The sequence below is a fragment of the Scleropages formosus genome, chromosome 13 (assembly GCF_900964775.1).
Source record: "Scleropages formosus chromosome 13, fSclFor1.1, whole genome shotgun sequence".
Lineage (NCBI taxonomy): Eukaryota > Metazoa > Chordata > Actinopteri > Osteoglossiformes > Osteoglossidae > Scleropages > Scleropages formosus.
The window spans coordinates 16132809-16160461 of NC_041818.1; the positions used below are offsets into that span (position 1 = coordinate 16132809).

The 27653-nt window shown below is 39.3% G+C and overlaps 1 protein-coding gene across 1 annotated transcript; it reads left to right on the forward strand.

Annotated features, from left to right (window-relative positions):
* The first annotated feature begins 643 nt into the window (after positions 1-643).
* On the forward strand, positions 644-18574 carry LOC108929740 (gamma-aminobutyric acid receptor subunit alpha-1-like). Its single transcript, XM_018744478.2, has 10 exons — positions 644-944; positions 2378-2492; positions 3954-4066; positions 5854-5921; positions 7072-7292; positions 9151-9233; positions 9815-9958; positions 11000-11152; positions 17211-17413; positions 17837-18574. The coding sequence occupies exons 2-10, from the start codon at positions 2416-2418 to the stop codon at positions 18149-18151; spliced, it is 1377 nt and encodes a 458-aa protein (XP_018599994.1). The 5' UTR covers positions 644-944; positions 2378-2415; the 3' UTR covers positions 18152-18574.
* Positions 18575-27653: the final 9079 nt, after the last annotated feature.

A 27653-nucleotide genomic window follows, 5' to 3' on the forward strand; every position in this document is an offset into this window, starting at 1 on the left:
CGGTTTCTTATACTATTCATATTTAGTTCCAAGGAGCTCCCCAGTCCTTGACAGAGCGTTCTACAGAAGTCATTGTAAGAAACATAAGCACATCTCTGTCGACTGTAGTATCTATGCTACTTACTTATTAAGGTTACTTGCGGTCAACACTGCGCACAAAGAAACAAAGGCGATTTTCTGAAAGGCCTGGATTTCAAAGCAAAACTCAGTTGCAGTCATACACAGTATTACTGATGGACTTCTATACCCACTTCTCCAACCTGCATTTTTCCTCCTCAAACACCACCATTCCTGCTGAGAATACCAGCTGTACCCCAGTGCTTTCCCAGAGCAAGGTGTTTTTCACACATGAGAAGAAACTATTATTTATAAGTAGAATGCAACGTGCAATATGCCTGTATAAGCAAGTACCAGAAACAGGAAAGGGGGAGCGCTGGGGCACCGGCTGAGTGTGCGAGCGGAGCGCAGATCGGACAGCGCTGAAGTTGGACAGAGCGATGGGCGGACCGGCTCTGAGCCGCAGCGCTGCTTCCACCTTCGTTCCGAAATAAAATCTCCGCTGCATGAAGTCACCGCCTATTTCACATCCGGTTTACCCAGGGACACCGCACTGCTGTGTGCCTGAGAAAACACACACACACACACACACACACACACACACTCACACACACACGCGCGCGCGCGCGCGTTGCTTGCACCCAGCCTCTGCTACTCCGGCGCCTTCTGCGGTCGGAGCCAATTTGCGGGCACCGGGACTGAAATTCCCCGCAGCGGCGGCGCGCGCGCGCGCGCGAGACGTTGCGGGAGCCTGAGCCGTCGCGAGCCACCGCTCCTCGAGCCCGGAGGGGTGGAATTCAACAGATTTCACATCTCGTGCGGTTCCGCGGAGAAAGAAGGGCAGCCGCGGATGAAGGGTATCTCTGAAAGTTTTCTGCCACATTTCAGTAAGTGACTGCGAGTGTGTGTGTGTGTTTGTGTGTGTGTGTGTGTGTTTTTCTTCCCTCAGTTTGATGCTTTGATCCACCGGATGCGCGCGGAAGGTGGTGAGAGAACTGGCACTGAGTGGATTTCTAGCTCTCGTCCAAACTGATAGCAAAGCACTTGTGCAAAGGTGAAGTGACCGTCGCTGTTGTTTGCAGTGGCTCTTGTTGCAGATCATGCACGTTGCCGCTCCGTCAATCTCTCTGAGTGGCTCCTTCGTGGCACTTGGAGTGTGTGTGCTGACTGCTTCTACAGGATACACTGTTGCTTTAGTGATCAACATGTATGAATTACAATAGGCGCGTGCGAAGGATCGCTGCACATGCAGTATATATAATATATATAGGTCCAGTAACTTTAGCTGTATTTTATCTCATTCCATTCATCTCTCATTTATCCTTAACATCTGCTCGTTGGAAATAATTAAGCGACATGGTCCCTGATGTATCAGAGCCCCCGTTGAGCAGAGGAAAATTTTATTAGCCTAATTTTATCACACATTATTCTGCTACTTGCCTTTTGCCATTACTGACGTTTTATTTCATGACTTGAATGATTTATACAAATGAATCAACTTGTTGTTAATCATGCATCCAGTCGCCCGTGGAAGAAAGCTATTGTTTTTCTCCTGTTAATTAGATGTTTTTTTGGCGGGAATCACACACACACACACACACACACACACACACACACACCATCCACAAAATTGTTCCATATGAACTAATTGTAAGAGACTGCCCATTGTTTGTGATAAAGACAAAATAAGCTTCCACCCATGTAAATAATGACAACAATGATAATAACGAAAAGGGTAAGACACGTAGACAGCTTTAAATGTCTAATTTGTTGTCTAATCATATTAATGGCTATTAAACCGCTTATATTTCTGTCTGTCTTTTTCTCCATCTTCCTTGGTCAGTGGTGTGCTAGTGTGTGTGTTTTTTTAAGGCATTTGAGAATTAAGTATGCTGTTTGTCACTGGCACTCTGAAAAATGTTCTTTCGGACAGTGTTTAAAATGGGTTGCGATGCCAGACTAATGCGCACTTGAAGGCTTTGTAATTGCACAGTATGTGATTTGCAGTGGCGGTCCTGCTGCTGTCAGTAAAGAGTGCCAAGCATTAAAAGCACAGCACTCTCATGCAGCATGATATACTGTACACTGAACAAGCGATCATATGCAGTCATGCTGCATGACACTGTTACATGCCTTCAAGATTATAGAGTGTGCACTTAAACTGTCTCAAAACTTAAGCATGCACTCACTGACCGTTTGGGCTGAATGCTCCTGCAACACACAATGCACCGTCTTTTGAGTGCTGTGACTGCATGTAACTGTGTTTTGCATTCTGTTTACTGTTGTTTACTTCGCACTTACTTACATTTTCTTCTTGCAGTATAATTCTTGAAGAACAGTTTGCAGCAATCTGAAACCATGTTGGGGAGAAGTGGAAAAATCCTCATGTGTGTATGGGCCTGTATGCAAGTTCTGAGTGTCTTCTGTGGCAAAAGGTAATTGTTCCTTCGAACAAGTAATGCTTTCATTGCCAGCAAAAATAAAAAAAAAAAACTATAAGAACAGTCTCATCCTGAATACTACGGTGTGTGCTTCTCTTCAGTGTTGCTAAGAGACATGTTATATGGTTCCTTGAAATTTGGTAGAGAGTTTGATTAGTATCACTGCGCTGACTTCTAATTACATATGTTAATTAAAAGGTAAGACTAATTTGGCCAAATGATAGGATGGTACCAAGGAGACTGATGTGCTGAGCGGCTTCTCTGAAAGCCTGCAGTGTGCAGCAGGAAGTACTGTTGCTGTTCAGATGACCTGTAGATGGAGATGGTGCACAATGTTTTACACGGATGCAGATGCAGCTGAGCTTTCGCTTCAGCTCTGTGCTATTTTCCCCAAAACACATCTCTAATTTATATAAATCATTCTGCAGGTGGAACACCTTTGCACCCATCCACGTTATGTGCTGTTAACTGGTCTTCTGGTTTTAAATTCCTCAATATATCAAAATTTGTTAGTATTTTAATTAGCATAATATAAGCATCTCCGAAGGATGTATTTGTTGAACGAGATCTTAAATCATTGTTATATATTTTCTTAAATTATTGTTATATATTTTTATTTGAAATGTCAAATGGGAAAAAAAACCATTTAATAGCTAAAAAGCCTGTTCCTGACACTATGGAATGTAGTTTCCATTCCCTTCCTTGTCTGATTCTTGTACTTTCATTTGATGTGACCACTGGATTAATTAATTTTCCAATTGCATTTAGAAGTTTCACCTGTTGTTTGTCCAGTTTGTTTATAGAAAAAGCATACTATTCAGGGGGGGTGTGGTGGCGCAGCGGGTTGGACCGGGTCCTGCTCTCTGGTGGGTCTGGGGTTCGAGTCCCACTTGGGGTACCTTGCGACGGACTGGCATCCCGTCCTGGGTGTGTCCCCTCCCCCTCCGGCCTTACGCCCTGTGTTGCCGGGTTGGCTCCGGTTCCCTGCGACCCTGTATGGGACAAGTGGTTCAAAAAATGTGTGTGTGTGTGTGTGTGTGTGTGTGTGTGTGCGTGTGTGTGTGCGTGCATACTATTCAGAAATTCCTTGGTAATGTATTAAAGCATTTTTATGAGTTGAAGGCCTCCATTTCTGTTTTTTCAAACATATGGTATCTTTCACCAGTCTTTCAGATGTAGTAAGAAAGCCTGACTGCTAGATAAGCAGTTATGGCGAATCGATGGATGAATGGGTTGATCACACCTTTTAATATTTTATCTGACAGCGGTACTGAAACTGCACTGGAAGACATTTGCCAACACAAATGCAATATTTAAGATACATCTTGGCTTTTTTAAAAAAACATCATATATTGCTCTATAATATTTCACTGCAAACATCTGCATATGGACATTGTGTGTTTAGAACTTGTGTCAGAGTGTTCAATGGAATCACTGTTTGCAATGTCTTTCAAGCTCTGTGCAGAGCAGCATCTCTGATGAGCAGAAAGACAATACCACGGTATTCACCCGGATCCTGGACAGTCTGCTTGATGGGTACGACAATCGGCTCAGACCTGGCCTTGGAGGTACACTTCCCATTCCATTTTCATCTGACACATCCTCCTAACAGCAGGCAGTCTAACTGTGTGGCTGGGTTTATTACACCATTCTTTTCAGAAAAGGGCTGATCCTTATCAATTTCATACACAAGAAAGATTTCTCCTCTTGGTGACAAGTATTCTGTACATTTTAGTGTTTGGCATAGCTCATACTTCATTTACTATCTGTTTTGGTAGTTGGCTTAGAGTGTTCCTTAGAAATGATGTGAAACTAAGCAAATGCAATGTGTTTTTGCTGTATCTGACCTCTGTGATGATAAATAACCCATTGAAGGGAAATCAGTTCAAAGTAAACTATATAAAATGAAGCTTAACAGCTTTTCTAGAAGTCATTCCATAGGAATAATTTTTAAATGAGACATTTTGCAGCTATGGCTTAAAGACACCTATGCAGTGAGGAAGCTTGTCAAAGACTGAGACTTGTAGCAAGTCCCAGTACTGAGACTGAATAATAACATATAATAAACTATTTATTGGAGGGAAATATTATAATTTCAAATGTACAGTGATCCACATGTGGTGCAAGTCTCTTTGACTGATCCTAGCTCAGGCATGTCTGACGTCAGCATTATGAATAGATGCGCACTATGAGCTACTGGAGTTTATTAAATCCACTGCCTGGGAGAAACATTTAGTGAGATGAGTGAGGATATTCCCAGAGACGTCTCGTACTCTCGAACCAAATTCTCAAGCCTGCTTAATGAGTTGGATGTTTATTACGAACAATTTGGAAAGGTATAATCTTCACTGGGTCTCAAGAATGTAGTTCTATGCAAGGGAAAAAATCAGATTTTCTTACAGGGTGCCTAACCAGCAACACGTGGAGAGTTTTAACCACTAAGAGAGAAATGTGTTCAGTACAAGGTGGTTTGTAATATGTGGAAATTACATAAAAGGAAGGGTTCATTGTAACTACGTAATTAAACAAGTTGAAACAAAAGTGAAACCTTTTCCTGTAATTTTTTGCCATAGGACAGTGTTTGTATGTAAATTTAGTTATAATGAGCTTTATGGAAAACAGATATGTTTCAGCACTCTTTAATTTGCCTCAGTATCAGATATTAAGAAATATAATGGATTCATGTTGTCCTACTAGCAATACTATAAATAAATGTGATATTTTATCTACTCTGCTGTGGATAACCCATGGTGAGAATTAAAGGATTAAACTCTGATGCAACACCAGATTGCAGACTCAAACCCTAACCCCTAACACTAGCTCCTCACCATTCCAGCAGTAAGTCAAACCCCCAAGGGGCCACTGCAATATACGCTGTGTCTTTACAGTAAAACATTTAATGCTCCAGCTTATAGAATAGACTATCAAGCTCTTTAGCTCATAGCTAATTACTAAGGTGCTTCACAGAAGGACATTTTAATTATTGTAAGCAGTTGTTTTCTTCTTCCAAAATGTCTTATTGTTCAGGTAGGTGTGGGACATGAGACTGACTTACAACCTATTAATTTTCACTCTTGCTTTCTCAATAAATGGAAAAATTTTTAGTCAATTGAACTTTTCTATGAGATGTTACTCCGAGGTAAAGCTGCTCTTTTTGTATATACTGAATGCCAGAAATTTGTATATATTCTAACAACAATGTTTAAATTGTCAAGTATTGGTATACATCCAAAATGTAAAAGCAGCTTCCAAGAGTTAAATGTAGAAAAGTATCACTTTATTTATGAGTTTTGGGGTCTAATGAAGGACAGTGGACAGGATTATCGCTGACTCTCTCAATTTCCTGCTTCAACAGAGCGTTTAACTGAAGTCAAGACGGACATTTTTGTGACAAGCTTTGGGCCCGTCTCAGACCATGATATGGTATGTTTTCCACTCTCTTATTTTTCTTCACCCCTTACATCATTTCCCGTTCATCTTTGGCTCCCACAGTTTGTGCCAGTTACCATTCATTGGCTGCTTTTGAGTGCTGGTGGTGGTGAATTCCTTACCTTTGGTTGCTGTGGATCATAATTATTATTTGGTATTATATCATTAAGTAGCAGAACTGAACCTTCACACACTATTTCAGTAACACAACTGCTGCACGTATAGTTCTCAGTAAGTGGAGCCTGGCTTGCTGCTGATATTCAGTAAAAATGACTAGTCTTTTTGTATCTAGTTTACATTATATGAGACAGCAGGTGGTTCAGTGGTTAGGTGCTGGTTTCCAATCAGGTGACCTGGGTTTAAATCCTTGCTCTGTCTGTAGCACTTTAGCAGTGTTCTTACCCAGAATAAAAAGGGAAAGACCGAAGAATTCGCCCAGCTGTGAGAAATTGCAGTAGTTTAATATAGAAACATATTTTAATTTGCTTTACAGAAAAGTGCCAATAAATAAAGAAGTAATGATAAATCTGTCTGTGTTATAAAATGTGAATTGTTGCCAAAGTTTCATAGCAGATTCTTTATGTAAATGTTAAATGTTTCCTGTAATTTAAATTTGGGGCCTTATGGATACTGACCATGTTAGAATGGTTTTGTATTACAATTTCTAAAGTTCTAACCTTATGATATCGTTTTTGTTGTAAGAAACTGAACCCTATAAGCTGGAGTTATATATGCAATAAATGTATGTCTATCCATGCATATCTACATTGGATTCAAAGCTTTTTCAGTAATGATTTAGTCCTCGATTCCTGACATATCGTACTATTTATAGCTAAACTGGCGCTGGAGTATCTTGAGATTCTGAAGGAAAACACATTACAGATTAATAAGCAGGGATGCATTATAACACACTGCAGAGCACATCCAATTAAGCACTATAATCTTTATTAAAGCCAGTTCATTCCTTCCCAGGGTTGAAAAGACAACCTACAGTAAGGAAAATGGGCCATTGCCATTTAGCAGGAGAGTCAAAGTGACACATTTTACATGCTTTTCTTTGTTTTTTCAAAATATTCCTACTGACAAAAAGGAGTAATAATATTTCCTCTGCTTACTTTGCCTCCATTTTTCTTCCCCTTTCTAGGAATACACCATTGATGTTTTTTTCCGACAAAGCTGGAGAGATGAGCGGCTCAAATTCAAAGGTCCAATGACTGTGCTGCGCCTGAACAATTTAATGGCCAGCAAAATCTGGACTCCGGATACATTCTTCCACAATGGAAAGAAGTCTGTTGCCCATAATATGACCATGCCCAATAAACTACTGCGTATCACCGAGGATGGGACACTGCTGTATACAATGAGGTAAGGAGCGCAGGGAGCTGGGCAAAGGGGGTATTGCGCTTAAAACAACAAAATTATATGTGAACAAATAAAATCGAAACCTGAAAGTTTGCAACTCTCCAGCAATACCATATGTTAGTATGGGGATATGCTGTTTGAAGAAACGTGAAATTTCTTCTAAAACGTTGTGTAGTGTAATCCATAGAGGGAAAAACAGAAGGAATAAACATAAACCAATGACATGAATAATAATTAAAAGTCATGGTTTTCATCATTTCAAGCTGCCACACCAAACAGCTGGTGTTTCTGAACACAGCTTGCGGCTGATGTGGCACTCCCTTTTTACAGTACTACATCCCAATTTTCCATGATGCCGACTTCATCAGTTGTAGCAGTTTGTGTATTAATTCAAATGATTCATTCCTTCGTAAATGACTGATTTTGAGAGAATTAATCGGCAGGATCCAGGAGTGCAGAGATGGAGTACGACTCCTGTTTCTGAGCCACAGGGTGAAGACAAATCTTGAATGTTTGCAGTATACTGTAGTGTGTAATTTACAGGGAGAGCCTCATAAATCATCTTCTAAGCAAGGTTATTAGACAATTATTGCTCAGTGTAAGAACAGAAATACAGGACGAATGACAAATGTTTGAAGAACTCATAGCATTTGGTTAAATATGGGTTGTCAGAGTACCTGCAAAGATACTGCAGGCTGCATGTCAATTTAGATTCTTTTAAATTGATTCCTCAGTCCTGACTAGTCCAAGTAGATATTATATAGCCATGAGTAAAATTTTTGGATGCCCCTGGTCAAACTAAAGGTTTTGTTCTGGAATTATCTTCACCTGACTTAGATTACAGCCTAATAAATCCAGTTCTACACCTTTCAGAAAAAAACCTTGGTGGATTAAATGGGAGGGTGTGCAACTTTTACACATTCACCTGATACTTTCCCCCAAAGCAACTTACAGTGTTAAAGTTATAATTATTAACTTACACTTATACAGTTTTGCTGGAATAATTTAGGGCAAAGCACTTTTCTCAAGAGTACTACACTTAGAGGTGGGGATCAAACCTATGACCTTTAGATCCCAAGGGAATAGCACTGACCACCATGCTACCAGCTGTCCTGTTTTATGTTCCATGTTTTTCCAATCTTTCCATTTCAGCAAATAAATAGTAATTGCACATTACAATTTTCAGAAATGTGTAATGTGATTGTTTGTCCCCTGACAGATTGTTTCTTTTCACTTAGAAATCAAGAAAATATGTCATTTGACCAAGGGCTGTCCACACTTTCATGCACAGGTGCATTCAAACTGCAGAATTTATTGAACAGAGGATTGTGCAGATAGTGTGGCGATTAGAAAGGGTTTATATCCTTGCTCCTGCTGCAGTGTGCTTGGTCAGCTACTTATCCTGAATTTATCCAGTACAAAATGACCTCGCTGTGTATTTTGGTGAAACCACCAAAGGTTCCCCACTTTGAAGTTGTAACTGCCCACCTTGCCACCACCACACCGCCAGGGTTGCCTTGAAAAGGATTCCAGCAGACGGAGCTCTGTATGTAGCCTTGTTTGTTTGTCTGTCAGTGCCAAAAAGACTCCTGATGACCACTCTCACGATTACCCAAAAGCTATGAATTATTCTCACCATCTGCACCTGGGTTCAACTTCAATCCATGGATCAGTGTCATTATGGGTGTCATTTGAAAAAAAAAAGTAATGATAAATGTAACTCATTAATTAAGTTACTGAGGAGAAAGACACTGAGTTTGGGTGGTAGGTGTCAGGTAACTTTCGTCCTCTTTATCCCGCCATCCCTTCTTCTCCTACAGGCTTTCTTACTCATTGCATGTCCATCTCCACCTCTTTCAAGGTTGACTGTGAGGGCAGAGTGTCCAATGCACCTCGAGGACTTCCCTATGGATGCTCATGCTTGCCCGCTGAAATTTGGTAGCTGTAAGTATAGCTTTTTTCATCCTTTGCATGTGCACACTCATCCACAGCCTGGCAACTCTCTGCGTACATTTAAACAGAGAGGGACTCTCAAAAATGAATTGGTTTCTGGCATAGAGATTTCACTTTTCAGCTGTTTGAGTGCCTTGCTGTTGTCCTGTTGTAACATTTCAACTCTGATGAGCATGACTGCACAACTGCCCTCTAGAGTCATCTTTGGAGAAAAAGCTATTGGTTCAGTCAGGTTTGCCAAATCTTTCAGTGTTCTCTGGAGAAAAAAAAAAATCTTACAACATTTCCAATTTCTATAAAGTTGGATCTCAGGGAGACAAACTTAACCTTATTGAAGGAACTGAATGCCTGAGTATAAATTATGAGAACTACTTTATGGATGAATCGCTGGGCACCTAAGCTGCTGTGAACTGAAATGTATCAGTTTTCTACAGCTTGTGAGTAGATCCAGCCTTGAGAAGCACTGACAGTAACATGTAGGAAAGTCACTAGGTGTCTAAATCAATTAATGACTGGAATAAATTGAAACCAGTTTGTCATTCTGACTTTTAAACTGATTTTTCCCCTTTTAGATGCCTACACACGTGCCGAGGTTGTATATGTTTGGACTAGGGGGGCACAGCAGTCTGTAGTTGTAGCTGAAGATGGGTCTCGACTCAACCAATACGACCTGCTGGGACAGACTGTTGACTCTGGAATAGTGCAGTCCAGCACAGGTCAGTTTCTTAAAGTGCAGCTTCAGTTCGCATCTCAGTCATGTTTTAGTTCTTCTAATGGTCTTGTAATGCTTGTAGCTTGTATTTCTAATTTAACGTTCTTGATGCAAAGCATAAACTGAAAGTGAATCAATTGGCAGTTCTGTCGTACAGTTGCTCTTGAAGCTACGTAGGTTTTCACTAGTTAATAAACTAAACATATTCTTAGTTTCAGGTATTACAAAAAGCATAAACATACATATTTTACTACTTTTCCCAACTCAGTGTAGTGTAGCCAAGTGTAGTATAAAAATTACCTGACAATAAATATTATTTTATTGGTTTTCACCTGACATTTAAAGTTGGCCACATCATAGTTTTATGTCAGGTTATTTCTTTATATCATAGGCAGAAGCTGTTTAAAATATATCTCATTCATTAAAATGGTCTTGGTTGTTTTAGCAATTCTGTTGGTTAGATTTTTTTAAAAAGTATATGTAAAACTTTCAAATCAATGTAGATCAAAATAGGTTTCTTGTGTGGATCTATTTCTAAGTGAATAACATTATCAGGTGTAAAGCATTTCAGTTCGTACACATATCAAGAATGCTGTCTGTATCATCTTACATAGTCCGAATTTGTTATTTGACTTAAAAATAAGTCACCCTGCATCATTTAATAAGGCAGCTTTCAAATTTTAATATCTTCATATACATTAAACTTTATCAGCCGATTTCACTCTGTTTGGTGCCTTCACATGTTAAAAATTCCTGATAAACAGTAGAAGCCAAGCCGAGTTGGTATGAAAGAGAGATTCATTTTTCTATTTATTCACCAGGGCTCTGTGGAACTGGGGAGATAGTTGTCATGACAACAGTATTGACAATCTACTATGCAAACAGAGCAGATTTCATGTTCACCTAAAGTTCAATTATATATATATACACACACACACACACACACACACACACACACACACACACACACACATATGAAATGATCTCTTGTTCCATTGTATATTTTCTTCTCACAAATTTTCTACCTTTCTTCCCATTGTTGCAGGAGAATATGTTGTCATGACGACACACTTTCACTTAAAGAGGAAGATTGGGTATTTTGTTATCCAGACCTACTTGCCATGCATAATGACAGTGATTCTGTCCCAGGTGTCTTTCTGGCTTAATAGAGAGTCTGTCCCAGCAAGGACTGTGTTTGGTAAGTACACGTCTTAGACCTCTTTGATAGAGTTAATTATAATTCAGAAAACAAACACTCTAAATAAAAAGGAGGCAGAAGACCTTGGTGGGCTAAGGTATTTTTTTAAAGTAGATTCTACTTTATACACGTTGCAGTACCATTTACCAGCCAGTCCTCCATTCATAATGAATTTGTGGTAAAACATCTCAACTACAGAAGTAAAATGAAATTTCAGAACTATCCAAATTATATTTTTATTTTGAGTCTTTTTTAAGTCATGAAGGAAGGAGAGATCTGTAGAGCTTAAGATTAATTCAGCTTTGTCTGTTGTTCTTGAGTCAACTTTTCTCTCTCTATTACTAAAGACTAATAGACTAATTTCTTAAAGAATACTGTGAGAATGTTTTAAATATCCCATATGGCCTTAATGTCAATTTTCCAACTGTTCCAGCAAAATCAGTTACATTTATTAAAAGATTTTTTTCTCCAAAAGAACATTGTTGATTACTACCAGTATGTAGTATTTAGCTGACACTTTTACACAAGGTGACTTACAGTGCTAGACATGCTTCCACTAAACTCCCTACACTCTTTCACCCACCTGTACACCAGAGCCATGTACCACATTCGTACATAGACAGTGAGAGCAAATTACTCACAATTTCCCCTGAAACTCTTGACACTGGACTGTTAGGTGACACTGTAGCCCAAGGCAGAGAACCAATGTGAACACAGGGGCAACATGCAAATTCCACACACACTGAATGGGAATCAAACCCATTTTAAACAGCACTGTGAAACACGAGCGCTATCCACTGTGCTACCTTACCACCCCAACTATACTTTCTGCCACTGCCAACAAGTTTGAGAAGTTTCTTTATATAACAAAGTCAAAAAATAAAAATAACATTTAAATGGCTTGACATTTGGTCCAGATATTGATGCAACATGAATAAGCCGAAGACGAACGGGGTGATGGGTGTCAAGGCTGTGTTAAAGCAGAACTGGGAAACATAACATATCCCTGTAAGGGTGAAGACAACACAAAAAATTCCCAGCTAAAGGACCTGCTGATGAACTAAGCAAAAGCAGGATTTTTTAGCACGGTGAGCAACAGGCAGGTTGCATCGTCAGTTTGTGGTGGGGTCCACACTAGAATAGAATACTAACTATACTAGGTGGAAGTGGTAGTTTTGCGAGGCCGATCAAGGATGAAGTTTAGCATTTCCCCAGTGATCAGAGGGTTGTAGAACACTTGCTGGTCAAATGCAGTCTTCACCCAAATGCAGTACTCATTTAATCAGCACAGCTACTCTTCAGATATCTTTAGCTTTTTAATGAAACTGGTAGTTGATACGTTTTTCAGTCAGTTTATTAGGAATAATTTTTCAGTATGCTGCCATGTAGATATTTAGAGTGAAAACAATGAAATTGCACAGTCACAACATGGTGTTCAATAACTAGTGCAGGATGGAAGCAGGAGGTTCTGCTTCTGTATTATGTATCATATCATTATTTTTCTTCCGGACATCGTTCCTATCGGTGCTTTGTCTTTCATCCTTTTCCTTTAGGTTGCACTGCACTCAGGCTTAGCGTAGTCTCTGTTTCATGTGTTCAGTCATCAGTAAACATGCCATGGGACATCTTTTGTGTCTTCCTGCCTCTTCGTCTGCTTCTTCCATGAATTTGTGCAGAATGTCTGATTGGATGATCGTTTGCCTTCAATTCAGCTGCAGTCAGTCCTTGTCCATTGCAGTAAGAATGTATGTCAGCCTCTGGGCACAGAGGTTGCCCAGCAGCAGGATGGTTAACAGACTCTGCTGCATGAGCAATGTGGCTGGAAGGATGATGAGGAAATGGGATATGGGGGGATGTGACTGAGGTGTAGAAACAGGTTTTGGGGGTGTGGGTGACTATGCGAGTGCTAGGACCCTGCTGTGGGTGCCAGAAAATGTGCGTGGCTGTTTGTGCTTGTGCAGAGCACACAACCAGTCTTCAGGAGCACAATTGAGTTTTGGAGTGCATGTCCAGCTACTTAATACAAACAGCGAATTCATAAGCTCGCACAGTGGCTTTTTTCTGTTTTTATACTCCACCGAACATGAAAAAAATGAATCTACTTACTCAAGAATAATTATTCCTGAAATGGAAATAAATTTGCATCTAAAAAGGTGGTTTGCTTTCATTGTATATCAATATTAGAACATAAATGCAGGGTGGTACTTAAGGAATAATTCACTGCAGAGCATTAATAAAATCTGTCAAATGTGTTCTGCAGTTTAGTGTGAAAGCCATTGCTGCCGGTAATTATCTAAAACAGATTCAGATAACAACTGGTCTATGGCTAGAATGTATAACACTAACTTCTAACTACCTCATAAATGCACAGTATTTAACAGTATAAGTATATAGTGTGTGAGCATCAGAGGTCACGCAATATCCTGTAAATAATATTTACTGATCTTGTTTTACAACATGAAAGCTGATCCATTTATTGTTGAGAACCACTTATCCGGCACAAGGTTGCAATGATTCAGATCCAGTCCTAGGAACAAAAGAGAGTAAGGCAAGGGGCACCCTGGCTGGGGCACTGGGCCATATCATAGGTCAACCCATGTGCACAGTGATCCAGAGTCACTCACTAAACTCAATTTATACTGACCATTTCAGCTGATAAAGGTGTATTTGGACTAGAGGAGAAAACCAGCAGACTTGGAAAATTCAAAGCCACATTCAAATCGAAAGCTAAGGAGCTGTGAGCCATTGGATTGGACTGGGCATAAATTCAGTTTATTTATTTAATATGGATGGATAGGTACTTAAAGTATTAAAGTATTAAAGATTACTGTATTATACCTATCAATAACCAAATTTAATGTGCCCATATCAAATTTTTGGATAAAGATAAAACCTTAAATAGATTAAACTTTTGTAGAGTCATCTATGGTATATTATTTATCCACTTGTCCAGTGATGACATGGGTTGATGTTTGGTTTTCTGGAGCAAAACAATTCTTTTTCTGAGATGTGTCGCAGATACAGCTTGTCACAGTCCATGCAGGACCATGGAATTCTTTTGAGTGATTCCAGGTCTGACGAGCAAGATCAGTTAGTTCATCAAGGCAGAGAAACAAAACTTTTTTCCTGTCTTGCTGTGCATTGATAAAGTGTGGGCTTCCTTCTTTGAAACAGGAATTGCTTTGTAAGAGGTCTTCAGCATCATTACTTAAAACACCTAAAGGCAGCTGTGACTGGTTTCTGAAATGATCTGTCAGCAGTATTTTGAGGAATGTATTTTGCCTATTATTTCACTTCACCCTCTCACCGTCACACCGGCATTGTTCTTATGAAGTAAAGAAGTTTAGTAAACTCAATAGTTCAATGTTTAGCTTCCTATAAACTGTAGATTTTTATGAACAAAATCTTCTAATGTCCAAGATGTATCACAATGGAAAATGGAGAATTGCATCCAATTACTATTATAAAATGAAAACTGAAACACCAAAAATGAGCTCAAATTTATTATTTATAATTAATAAACTGTAATTCAGTTTTCCTGATAAATGTAACAAGACGTTGTTCTTTTTCACTAGAGGGAGACTGAAGACTTTCAGGAGTTATGTAAATTTGTAATTGCAAATAATTTATGGAGAGCAGTTCAGAGTGCTGAATGGCTCATAACTGATTGGCTGAATTGGCTAACAGAACAAATTACAGTTGATTAAATAAAAACAACTTAAGATGAAGTTAAAAAGGAGCTTGCTGATGATTTTCTGTACATGCATTACATACATAGAAGCAAAGAGAACTTTGTGCAGATTGGAAAGAAATGCCCCAGAAGAGAAGTAGCTGGAAAGGTGATGGTGAGGAAAAAAATGTACCATTATACATAAAGAGAGCCATGTGGAGGTATCATGAAACATGGGCCTTCATTATTTTTACAAGCATATTTCTACTCATTTTCTACTATAGTTCACTGAGCTGTGCCAACTAAATGAATGGGGACTGGAAAGTTATGTGGTTTTATGCAGTCCACTGGGATAAGTAGAAACATGTGTCCAAGTGCTGCTGCATCGATATGGAAAATAGGGATTGCCCTGCTACGATCCACAGAGATAAAGAAGTAGAGAGAAAGACAGGCTTAATAAGGTGGGTAAAACTGAGCAGAGTTACCTTTTTATAACCATTTTTAATGTGAAAACCTGGCGGTGGTCTATCACAGCGGGAGCCTGTTATGTAGCAGTCTATTCATTTCAGATCTCATTCAGATACAAGGATGGGAATTAATACTGCATTTAATCATTATAAAGAAGGAGTACAATGAGTAACATTTAAGGTGAAATCAGAGAGAAGACAGGCAGTTGCAGTGCAGGAGGGTACTAAAGTGTAACTGTGTCACTGTGTAAGAAGAGCGCTCTATAAAAATAAATTGAATTGAACTGAATAAAGCACAAAGCCTGTCTTACTGGGCTTCTGTCTTGGTAGCAGGGTTTGAGTTTTGTCTTTAAATGTACTTTTAATTGTTATTTCTCTTGCTCTGGGGGATGCATGGCCCACAGAAGCAGAAGCATTAAGAATGAATTCACATCACAACACCTGCCTCCCGTCTCTCAACGCATCCCCCATGGCTCAATGTTGAAATGGCTGTGATGCCAGGAAATTATGGCAAACTGCGTTCTCCAGGTGAAACACTTGCAAAAGACTGTTGGATTTTGGAGACTTGCATCCATAACCTTGAACCCAGGGTTCCCAGAGAGACAACGATGGGGATCGAGGATCTTAACAGACACAATCGGCTAGTATTTCTTATTGATGTGCAAGAGAAATGTGACTTTTTTGGCCTAATACAGTACCACCAGGCCATGTCTGAGCCCTTACTCTTTCAGGCAGCAAAGCTCTCTAATCATTGTGGCTTCCATTAAGAGGACCCCAGTGGAAATCACAGCCGTCTGGCTCGTTTCAGTGAAGCACAGAGGCATGGCTTATAGTTACCAGTTGCATTGTGTTTAAAAATAATCTACACAACCTTTTTGGACTTCCTCTTGCAGATGATTGAAAATTAAATTACTTTCAAAAAGATGTGGGAATATGCAGCTGCTGCTACTGTGGTGTAATTAGAATGCTCTGCTATGCATTTCTCAGATAATGGCACCGTTGAGGTTTAAGTCAGTCTTCCTACAGAAAAAATATCATCTGTGCTCACAACAGATTTCGCACTCCTCTATATAGTAAACATAGTTTACTGTAAAACAAACAGTGCTTCAAATTGTCAGGTCATATAGACACAGCCAGCGTATGAATGTTTCAGCCCAGTATCAGCATTTTTGCTCAGCTGAAACAATCCTTGTGGTTTGAATAACCCCCCTGGGAGTTTTTGGATGGAATTTTATTTACAACTTTGGCACAAGTGGAAATTCCTCGGTTCTGTGGCGTGAACATCTGCAGTTTAGGTCCACGAGGGATTTGTCGCCTGAGGAACTCTTCTTCTTCCCATAGCCATTGGTTGCACTTCCCTGCTTCAAGCTTTATCAAATGCGGTCTTACACTGAACTGCTTCTTGGGATATGTGTCTTATTATTTGGTGTTCTTTTTGTCTCTTTCTTTCTCAACTCAACTTTCTCAACTTAGCTTCTTTCACTACGCTATTTTACAGCTAAAAATCAACCAGCAATACTACATGCTTTTACCTTGATTATTTCTGTCTAAGTACATATCTGGAACCACAAGCATATACTGTGCCAGTCACATTGCTCACGCAGTGCTCGATGTGGGAATCCCGAACACATTCGGTGTACCGGCAAGTTTCACACTTCCCTAATCAAAATTTTATACTCGTGCTGTCAACAGAATGGCAACTTACGGCTTTCCAGTTTAGCAGCTGTGCTGGTAGTAATTTAAGATTTGCAGTGTCACCAACTGAATGCTTTACAGCAAGCAGAAATGGTTCCCTTCTGTTCTTGTCATTCAAGCAAAGGATAAGACATTGTACTACATAACTGTGCTCTCACAACTTTAAATGGATGGCCTAGATGTTCTCGTGGTCAACAGTTCAACTCTGTGACTTGCATCCGTACAGGAGTTACCACAGTGCTGACAATGACGACTCTCAGCATCAGTGCGAGGAACTCACTGCCCAAGGTGGCCTACGCCACAGCAATGGACTGGTTCATTGCCGTGTGCTACGCCTTTGTCTTCTCTGCCCTCATTGAGTTCGCCACTGTCAACTACTTTACCAAGCGGAGCTATGCCTGGGATGGGAAAAGTGTGGTTCCTGAAAAGGTCTGTTTAGCAATTTAAGATAGAAAATGAATATTACAGCCTTAATATTTAGACAATAGTGCAGAAAAGTTACTGTTCTGCAGGATCATATGCAAATATATTAAGTGACACTATAATTTTCTGCTAAAATTCCATGATTTGTCGGGCTGCGATATAAATATACGTAAACATCAAGTAATTCAAGAAAAATAGCATTATGCATGTAATAGAATTTTGTGATTGATGCAGATAAATTGCATTAAAGCACTGAAGTGTTTAAACTGACCCTAACAAAACAGCATTAACTGAGAGCTGAATATAAGTCTTCTATTTGAATATGGCACATTTCATTTTTAGTCTTATTTACTGTTTTCATACTGACAGTATTCCTTTAGGGTTTTATGGAAACCCATTGGGTTACTCAAATCCCATTGTCTGTTTCAGCTAAAGAAGAAGAAAGAATCTCTGATCAAGAAGAACAACACATACACTGCCACTGCTACAGCCTACGCCCCCAATATTGCTCGGGACCCAGCTCTTGCAACCATCGCCAAAAGTGCTCCACCGCCCCCAAATGAGGCTAAAGAGGAGCCCAAATCCAAGGCTCCTGAGGCCAAAAAAACCTTCAACAGTGTGAGCAAAATTGACAGGATGTCCAGGATTGCTTTCCCACTTCTCTTTGGAACCTTTAACCTTGTCTACTGGGCCACCTATCTGAACAGAGAGCCTAATATACAAGGGCTCTTCCAGCCCCATTAATTGCTATGTCTCCCATGCACACATACATTCAGAGTACATTTAATGGTTTAAGGTGAGGACAGACGACAGGTGATGAGCACTGAGCTGGAGTCTAAGCGGGGTTAAAGTAGAAGCAAACATTTAAAATGATGCTACAATAAAGTATATGTGGAAAAAATGTTGTATTTAAAAATGCACACAATGACTATCTTGCTTTATAAATTTTTTCTACCTGAGATCAGATGTTAAAAATTAAGATAAACAACTATTTGCATGAACTGAGTTTTTCGGAGAAGTATCGGTTTGCGTTTGACAAGCTTATGACTAGTTAAGTTGAGTAAAAAAACTGTTATCTAATAAACAAAGAGAGCTTTATTGTTTTCTTCCATATGATACATTGTTGGCATCTTTTTTTTTAAATTTTTTCAGAAATAGCAATAAAACATACCCCTTTCGATTGAATTTAATATTTAATTTGTTAATATCCTGTAAATAGAAAGTGTAACAAACAAAACTTCATAAAATGTCAAAACCAAGTATTAAAATACTAAAACAAAGAAGAAACTTATAAAGGTCTGAGTACAAAACTTTAAAAAATAAAGAGAATAACAGTTTGATCGGAACACTTGCAGATGGTTTTAAAATGGTGTTAAAGCTAAGGTGTGGCAAAGCAGAATGTAAGCAACATTTCATTGTAGGAATGCATTTTATACTTAGCATTATTTTAGTATTATTTTGTGATATGTCCATTCGTGGCATAGTGAACTCCTGCACACAATTCTAAAGTTTGGAGAGGAGCTCCAAATCCTTTATGTAGATGGCATGCTGCTAAGTAATAAGTTTGGTGTCAAGCTAGTAACCCGCAGGGTGTGACCACTTAGAGAGCAGTGCCTTTTACCTTTTTAGGATTCAGCTAGGAAAGGATATCATCTAAAAATAAAAACTTCCATTTAACAAACTGATGCTAATTTTCTAACTCCTCCACTTTTGGACTGCGTTCTACATATACCAGCTACACTGCCTTCAGTCACAAATGCCCTTGAAAAGCAGATACTTTCTTTTTCCTAGAACCTTATTGCTGCTTGATAATGAAAAGGAAAACACTCTAGCCTTATAGGTTAGCATAGTGTGCTGCACATAATGATGTCTTCTTTTATTTTTCTGATAACTACTGTACTTATTTTTGTAGTCAGGTAGCCCAGACTGAGACTATAGACATAGATTATTGAAAGTTTTTTTTAACAAATTATTGTGAATTACTGGTGGTTTATTGTGTTACATTTTTCCTAATTTGAAAAAGGAATTTAAATATTTCTTTAAAAATTGATATACATTACATATCAAGATATTTCAGTTAACATGAATATTGGTAGCTGGTGCTTTGTGAAAATACGAACATGCAGAGTTTCATTTATATGGGTTAACATCAGTTGTAGCTTTGTGCTAAAACCTGCCATAGTTTCTGAAATCTGCAATCCTAATTTGAAGGTCTCAGTAATGACTGTTTACAATATTTCCTAGTTGATATACAGTGGCAGAAAGATTAATGCTGGGTTTGTATTAGTTTGTCTTTTCTCTTTGGATCTGGTGTGTGCCCAAAATAAGTAAAGGGACCGATCTGTTTCAAGGTGGTTGTAGATACTACCCTCTGTAGAAATGAAGTCCATATAAATATATAGTGTATTTACAGAAATGTGTAGGTATTACTGGTTAAATAAACTGTATGGATATTTCCTATCATGCTCTAAAAATACATTTTCATATATAATAAAAATTGGTTATCAATATATTGTTATGCATTTTGCACAGTAGAGGTATAATTTAAGTAGAACTGTTTTGTGCTATGCAAAAACAGCTATGAACCACATTTTTTTGTTCCTCGTTGTGTTTAAATAGTGTATAAAGCCAAACTTTTAGACATAATGCATCCTTTTATAACGTTTTGTTACCTGTTACGTTAATCAAAAAATCTTTGCAGAAACATTTTAGTTATTCCTGATTAAACCAGAAAATATGTTGCATGACATGGTGATGCAAAGTAGAGCGCTTTATCTTTTGGAGAAAATATCTTCCATCCAGTGAACTGTGTCATTCCTAATTAATCTAAGTATAGGTAAGTTTGTGTAGTTATGAAGATTTTGTCTATTGCAGTACAATAAATGGAGGAAAGTATTCTGTGCTACTTGAAACTAACAAGAATATGGTTTTAAGTTTGTCTCTTATTTAATATTACATTAGTCCCCCACTGCTGTCCAGGTGAATAGGGATCTCTAACCCTAACCAAGACTATTTGTATTATACATTTCCTTTAAATGCAGGTTAAAGATTCCACGCGCTAAATATATGATTACAAGGATGTGGCATTGTACTGCAGAAAGGTACACTGTGATAATTGTGGTAAAATAATAAAGTTTGTTCACATTACCAAGAAAGCAAACTTTGCTGTGCTATTTCCTAAGAGTTTTAGCTGTAGAAAATGTGCGGACCTTATTTAAATATTTTTGTGGTTCTGTGCTGTTCTGGATTTGACTCACCCTTCAGTTATTGTGTTCTGTCAACACACACAAACTGTTTGCTATTTCAACATTAAACAAGACTTTACGAATGTAGGAATACACGTAAAAATTACTGAAATACTGCATATGGATTTCCTTCAACGCACCCTCTGCAGGAAAGAAAAGGCTTCCATTTGGCCTCGTTTAAAAATTTTACCTCACTCCAGCAATTATGAAAAGGCCTCACTATGCAGTATATTTTACAGTCTGAGCAGAACTGCGGGTGTATCATCTTACAACTGAATTTTATAATGATTTAAACAGTGGAGGCATGTTTGATTTAATGGCATGCTTTCTGACAATATGCTTGTAGATGATATAAAGTGCGCAGCAATTCACACTTACCATCACTGTTGCCCTGCACATGCAGGCACTTTTGTGGAGGATGATGATGATGATAGTGATGTTTTGAGTTGATCTTTACTCTTCTCTAGTGCTTTAATGTCTCTTCCTTATATCTCAGCAACTGGGTTACAGAGGAATAGTCCAGAAGGTTTATGTAAAATACATGGAGGAAATGACAGGGAAATTCTGAGTTTGAAATGTCTGAAATATTCAGTAGATAGACTTCAGACAACTATACATTTACATTTACATTTATTCATTTAGCAGATGCTTTTCTCTGAAGCGATGTACATCTCATGGAAAATACAGCGTGTGCATTACATTAGGAGAAAGAGACATAGATGCGGACGTGTGATTCTTAAGTACAGTTAGTTTGTTACTTTCCATCATATGAACCAATGTTCGTCACATGACTAGCGGCGTAAAACTTTCTGAATATTGATTATTCCTGGTCACCTTCCTAATAAGTTTTTTTTTTTTTTTGTTGAGATGCATAAGAATGTGTATGTACATTAAATGAGTAAAGAGACACATGCTGTCTGAGGCTGCTTGTCTCAAGTGGGATTGTGGCAAATTGGAGCCTAGCAGCACAGGGCATGGGGACACACCCAGGATGGGACACCATTCTGTTGCAGGGCACCCCAGGCGGGACTTGAACCCCAGGCTTGCCAGAGAGCAGGACCTGGTCAAACCCACTGCGCCACTACACCCCCCTCCAGGAATAAATAGTCAAGTTCAATCATCTTCTTGGTGCTCCGCCAGGGCCGTGGCTGACCCCACCGTGGCTGATCGAAAGACCTCACTAAACCATCTAAAGGGTAGTAGTGATGGGCGGTGTGCACAAAGGGCAGGGACTTAATCAACGCAAGCTCATGACCCACTTATACAACTTCTAAAAGTGTTCCAAATGTAGCTAATTAAGTTTACTGGAACCTTTTTGCCTTTATGTTGATTATTACAAATTTCAATTACTGAAGGATGAAGTTAGACAAACTTGTGACTAATCATCAGAATATGTATCCTTACTATAGTGTTACAAGTGTTCATATGTCGCTTTCCTTTTATGAAACCATGAGCTTTTCAATCAAAGTGTGTTAACACAGTGAACAAAATGTAGAGGAAGAGAAGAAATTATTTGTCTTTTCAATAACACAAACTATTCCTTTATTCCTTTATAATCAGACTTTTCCTTTATTTACAGTGACAATGCTGTAGCACTTTAAATGAAAACAAATCTTCAGATGTTCTACCGTCAAGAGACACAAAATCAAGATAGTAGAAACTTCTGCAATAGAGCAGATCAACAGGAACACAGTCAAAATACTGTCCAAATTCTACAAAAGAGTCTTTACCATCTTCCTTACATAGACAGTCTTCATAAGCTGGTGTGGATCAGGTGAGCCGGAGGCCTGCTTGAATTCTGGAAAGGGGGACATCTGGTGTTCTCCTAAGGTATTATCACTAGAGTTCATGACTGCTCTCTCCTATGAGTAGCTCCAGCCATGGATTGTCAACAAGCTAGAAGTATTCCCAAGGATGAGGCACAGAGCAATCTGGATGAGCCTTAGAAAAGTGTGAAATGAGGTAGGGGTCCAAGATGTCATGAGTGTGTACCCAGGTTTGTTACTCCTCCCACTCCCACTCCTCCACTCCACAAGGTCGCACAAGACTTTCAATCAGGGATGGAGCAGAGTAGCTGACTACCCCCTGTTATCGGATGACTCTCTGGAAATGTACAACGGATGACCACCAAACCTTTACACTCATCTTTAACACTGCTGCAATTATGTCACTGGATGCAGGTGTCCATGGGAACATGGAGGGGCTTATGACCTAAAGATGCTTTCAGACGTTTAGAAAAACAAATAAGTGAATCCAGTGCACACTCTGCCAAAGGAAGGAACTTACTCTTACATTTATCCATTTAGCTGATGTTTTTCTCCAAAGCGACTTACATTGTTAATCTTTTTACCCTTTTATAGATCCATTTTTTTACTGAATCAATTTTTGGGTAAGTACCTTTCCTCAAGGGTACTACAGCCGGAGGTGAGATTTTGGGTCCAAAGGAAACAGCTCTACCTACTGCCAACCGCCACCTACTACCTACTCTTATCTTCTTTATTCTGATTGAAGTAAGCATGAAGTAAGTCTCATAGCTAAGCTTTTCTACTTGTCCATTATATTGGTGATGGTAACTAGATGTCAAACTGGCACTCTACACAGTAGTAAGAAGCCTCGCACAGCCTTGATGTGAATTGAGGAGTCCAGTCAGACGCAATGTCTTAAGGCAGGCTGTAGAACCTGGAGACCTGCTGGGAAATGGTTTCTGCTGTCTCCAAGCGGCAGGCAAATCCCTGAGAGGAATCAAGGGGCATAACTTTGAAAAATCCTTGATTATTGCTAGCATAGTAAGCCTACCTTTTCACATCACTGGCACACAATTCTCATTTGAACACGGTTCTGTGAACTTGCCTCCACAATGCTACTGCGGTGGTCCATAGATTGCTTTCATGGGAAAATGCAAATGTGCTCAATATAATGCAAATATACAACTTAACACCCACTTGCTGTTAGTTAGCACAAATCAGTATGCAAGCACTGACCAAGGTCTGTGTGTGTGTGTGTGTGTGTGTGTGTGTGTGTTGAAGCTGTGATGTAACTTTATTGAAGGCGGTGGGGTCAGCTGACTTCTACAGGGTCAGAGATATTTTCTCCCTCCGGATTTCTCCCGGCATGGATATAATGAAAACCGAATGGAAGACTATTTAGAAAAGCACAATATCTAGTGTGAATAGGCACTGGGAAATTCATAGCACACCTATGTCTGCGCTCAACATCTTTAAAAATATTTCCTTTTATTCAGCTACATATGGTACTTTAGCTAAAGACATACAACTAGCATTATCATACTGTATCACTGCTGTATTAATACAGAGGAACCTAGTAAACATTCAGATGCTCAAACGTCTGCAAAACATAAATGTTCAAAATGAGACAGGCGGTATAAATCCAATGTGCTGTGCGTGAGGAAATTATTTCAAGTTGAGGTTGTTTATTAATACTCTTAGTGGATTTTATATTGTGTATGTCTTATTTCTATACTACCATTAATATTAGAAGCCAGCAGAGGGTTGATTACTTCATATATCTTGGGGTTCTCCTTTGTCTTTTTCAAAGTGACAGTGAGCAATGTTTTTCCAAGCAATATGCTGAATGTATTTTTTTAAAAGCACAGAATTAGGGCTGGTTGGCTGTGCAATATGCTGTTATTCTTCTTGAAGGCTTAACACCTGGGCAGGTATACCAACAAGCAGCTTATCATCAGTGAAACACACACACAGTTTCTGAACCACTTGTCCCATTCAGAGTCACAGGGAGCCAGAGCCTAACCCAGCAACACAGGGCATAAGGCTGGAGGGGACACACCCAGGACAGGATGCCAGCCCATCACAAGGCACCCCAAGCGGGACTTGAACCCCAGACCCCCCACAGAGCAGGACCCAGTCCAACCCACTGCGCCACTGCACCACCATGCACCTCTTATCCTTGAAAGACATTCTCCTTATATTATCTGGGAACTGTCTATTTAAGTAAGGGAAAGTCAGGTCACCGCAGAAGAAAAATTTGTTTAGACTTTGTATTTTGAGTGCTGGAATTGTGATTTTCCATTCTACTTCATTTTACCCTATTGATCCCTGTGCTGTACAAATACACAAAAATTAAGTCTGGAAACAGTGATCTTGGAACTCTGAACACAATGTTTGGTTGGTTATTGGTCTTTATTTAGCTGCTATTTTTTCTCAAGGTGACTTTAGAATGATTTACACATTTGTAAGCATATTGTGGTGCGCAGCGCTCTGGGTTCGAATGGGGCAAAAAAGGACACACAGGCAGCGTTCATAACGAATGTTATATTAGAACACCGGCACACAGGGAAATGATGATCCGAAGACCCTTTTTTCCTCAAGGACCTGCACCTCAAGCCAGCCTTCCCAGCCTGCTTAGCGCCCCTCATGCTTTTCTCTTTCTTGCTGGCAAACACAATCACCCCCTTATATTCCCGTAAGCCCCCTCAACGGCTGAACATTTAACTCCATTCGACCCACAATACAGCTATTTACAGTAGGCCCGTTTCCCGACAAACTCTCGGTAACGCGAGTCGTTACATTATTGTTTATAGTGTATTAATATGGGGTAAATATTTTTGTTAAGGGGACTATGGCAGAAGTGTTATTTAAACAGGGAACCTTCAGACTGCTTGGCAACAGCTCTGTATACTACAGCTACCACATCAAAGCAAACACCAACATTAATTAGAAAAAAATGTGAAGTATGAATTATGTGAAAGTGTGAAATTGATATGAATTTCCCATTTGAAAATATCACTTTACAAGCCAAATTATTTAACTTTCCGAGCTTATTAAAATACTTCTGAAATTCAAATAGCGACGAGCACTCAGGAGCACTCAGCAACGAGGACTCACTTTGCCCATCATCTCTTAAGTTCCTGTAATGTTCATGCACTGTAACTTTGAGATCATGCCTGCTAAACAATGGATCAACCTTCAAGCAGCTACTCCTGTAATTTCACTTAAATGTTTTTATATATATATATATATATATATATATATATATATATATATATATATATATATATATATATATATATATATATATATATATATATATATATATATGGGGCGGTGGCGCAGTGGCGCAGTGGGTTGGACCGCAGTCCTACTCTCCGGTGGGTCTGGGGTTCGAGTCCCGCTTGGGGTGCCTTGCAACGGACTGGCGTCCCGTCCTGGGTGTGTCCCCTCCCCCTCCAGCCTTGCGCCCTGTGTTGCCGGGTTAGGCTCCGGTTCCCCGTGACCCCGTATGGGACAAGCGGTTCTGAAAATGTGTGTGTGTGTATATATATATATAGTATATTTAAAAAAAATATTACCAGTAAGGCCATTAGAAATCGTCAATACTAGGATAAAGCTTTATGCAGCTACTCATGTGATGAGCATTGGCTTATATGGTGGAAAGAAATACAAAATAACTTAATAATCATGCATCTGCATCTAAGTCTCTCTTTCTGCTAATGTAATGCACACTTTGTATTTTCTACAAGATGTAAGTCGCTTTGGAGAAAAGCATCTGCTAAATTAAAGGCTATGGACTGCTGCCCTGAACAAGCAGTTACCACTAGCAAGTCAGTGAGTAATAATACACAGCAGAATATGGTCTTTTATTTGTTTTGCTTTTATTTTATGAGTCTAACTGATTATTAAGATTTACTTATTTAGCAAGAGGATGCGGTGGCACAGCTCTGAGGTTGGTCTGGGGTTTGAGTCCCGCTTGGGATTCCCTGTAACGGACTGACATCCTGTCCTTGGTGTGTCCCCTCTAGCCTTGTGCCCTGCATTGCGTGTTAGGCTCTGGTTTACCGCAAACCTGCTTGGGACAAGTGGTTTCAGACTATGTGCGTGTGTGTGTTTATTTAGCAGATGCTTTTCTCCAAATCGACTTCCAGTGAACTCTATGTAGTGTTATCAGCCCACACACCTTATTCACCAAGGTGACTTACACTGCTAGATACACACTGGGTCACTCATCCATACATCAGTGAAACACACTCTCTCTGTCACTCACACACTATGGGGGAATCTAAACAGCATGTCTTTGCACTGTGGGAGGAAACCAGAGCACCCGGAGGAAACCCACACAGACAACATGCAAACTCCATACAGGCTGAGCGTGGATTGAACCCACACTCTCTCGCACCACCCAGGTATTGTGAGATAGCAGTGCTGTGCCACCATGCTGCCCATAACATTATGATAAAATTAAACAATATTATATTATTATGTTAAAACATATTTAATTTAATGTATTAAATATTAAAACAGATTTAAACAGATATTATATATTAAACATATAATATTAGAAACAGATATAATATTAAAGCAGATAAATATTAAAACAGATTTAATTTATTGAAAACATATGTTGATATATTTTTCCATGACTTGAAATACTATATTTAAGCTGCTGCCATTGGTACTGGTTCTGATCATTGAAAAGGGTAAAGGGTTTGATTATTTCAATAGATTTTACTTATAAGTAAATTTTCAGGCAGTCACTTTTACTTGACTAGTTTTTCAAAACTGACTGTACTATTACCTGAGCATATTGCTCTGTAATACTCTACCTCTCTATGTTACCGTGTTCATGCACAGCTTGACTACGTCAGGCCAAGTTCTGAGATCTACAGGGCGCTTGTTGTCGCACAAGAGGGAAAGAAAGGCTTGCTCCTACCTCCTCCTACCGTATCTACTATTCATGTTGGAGGCCTGAATCCTCTAGGAGGAATGTGACACATCTCTGCCGAGCTGCAGCTTGGCGACTCTGTGATTAAAGTAGAAACTGACTCGTCCCAGATCCGCGCTCCTGCTCTTTCGTATTTGCGTCGCCTTTCTTCTCCCCCATTCTCGCTCTTAATTATCAAATATATTTCTGCGTCGAAAAGTTAGGCCTTTTGTTTTACAAACAACACCTACACATTGTGCAGGCAAGGTTTATGTAATTTAAGTTACATAACATCATTTTTCTATACTCCATTTTTACATCGCAGT

Coding starts and splice junctions, on each gene's coding strand:
- LOC108929740 (XM_018744478.2), top strand. CDS start 2,416: ATGTTGGGGAGAAGTGGAAAAATCCTCATGTGTGTATGGGCCTGTATG. Junction 2,493..3,953: donor AGTGTCTTCTGTGGCAAAAG/GTAATTGTTCCT, acceptor ATGTCTTTCAAG/CTCTGTGCAGAGCAGCATCT. Junction 5,922..7,071: donor CCGTCTCAGACCATGATATG/GTATGTTTTCCA, acceptor TCCCCTTTCTAG/GAATACACCATTGATGTTTT.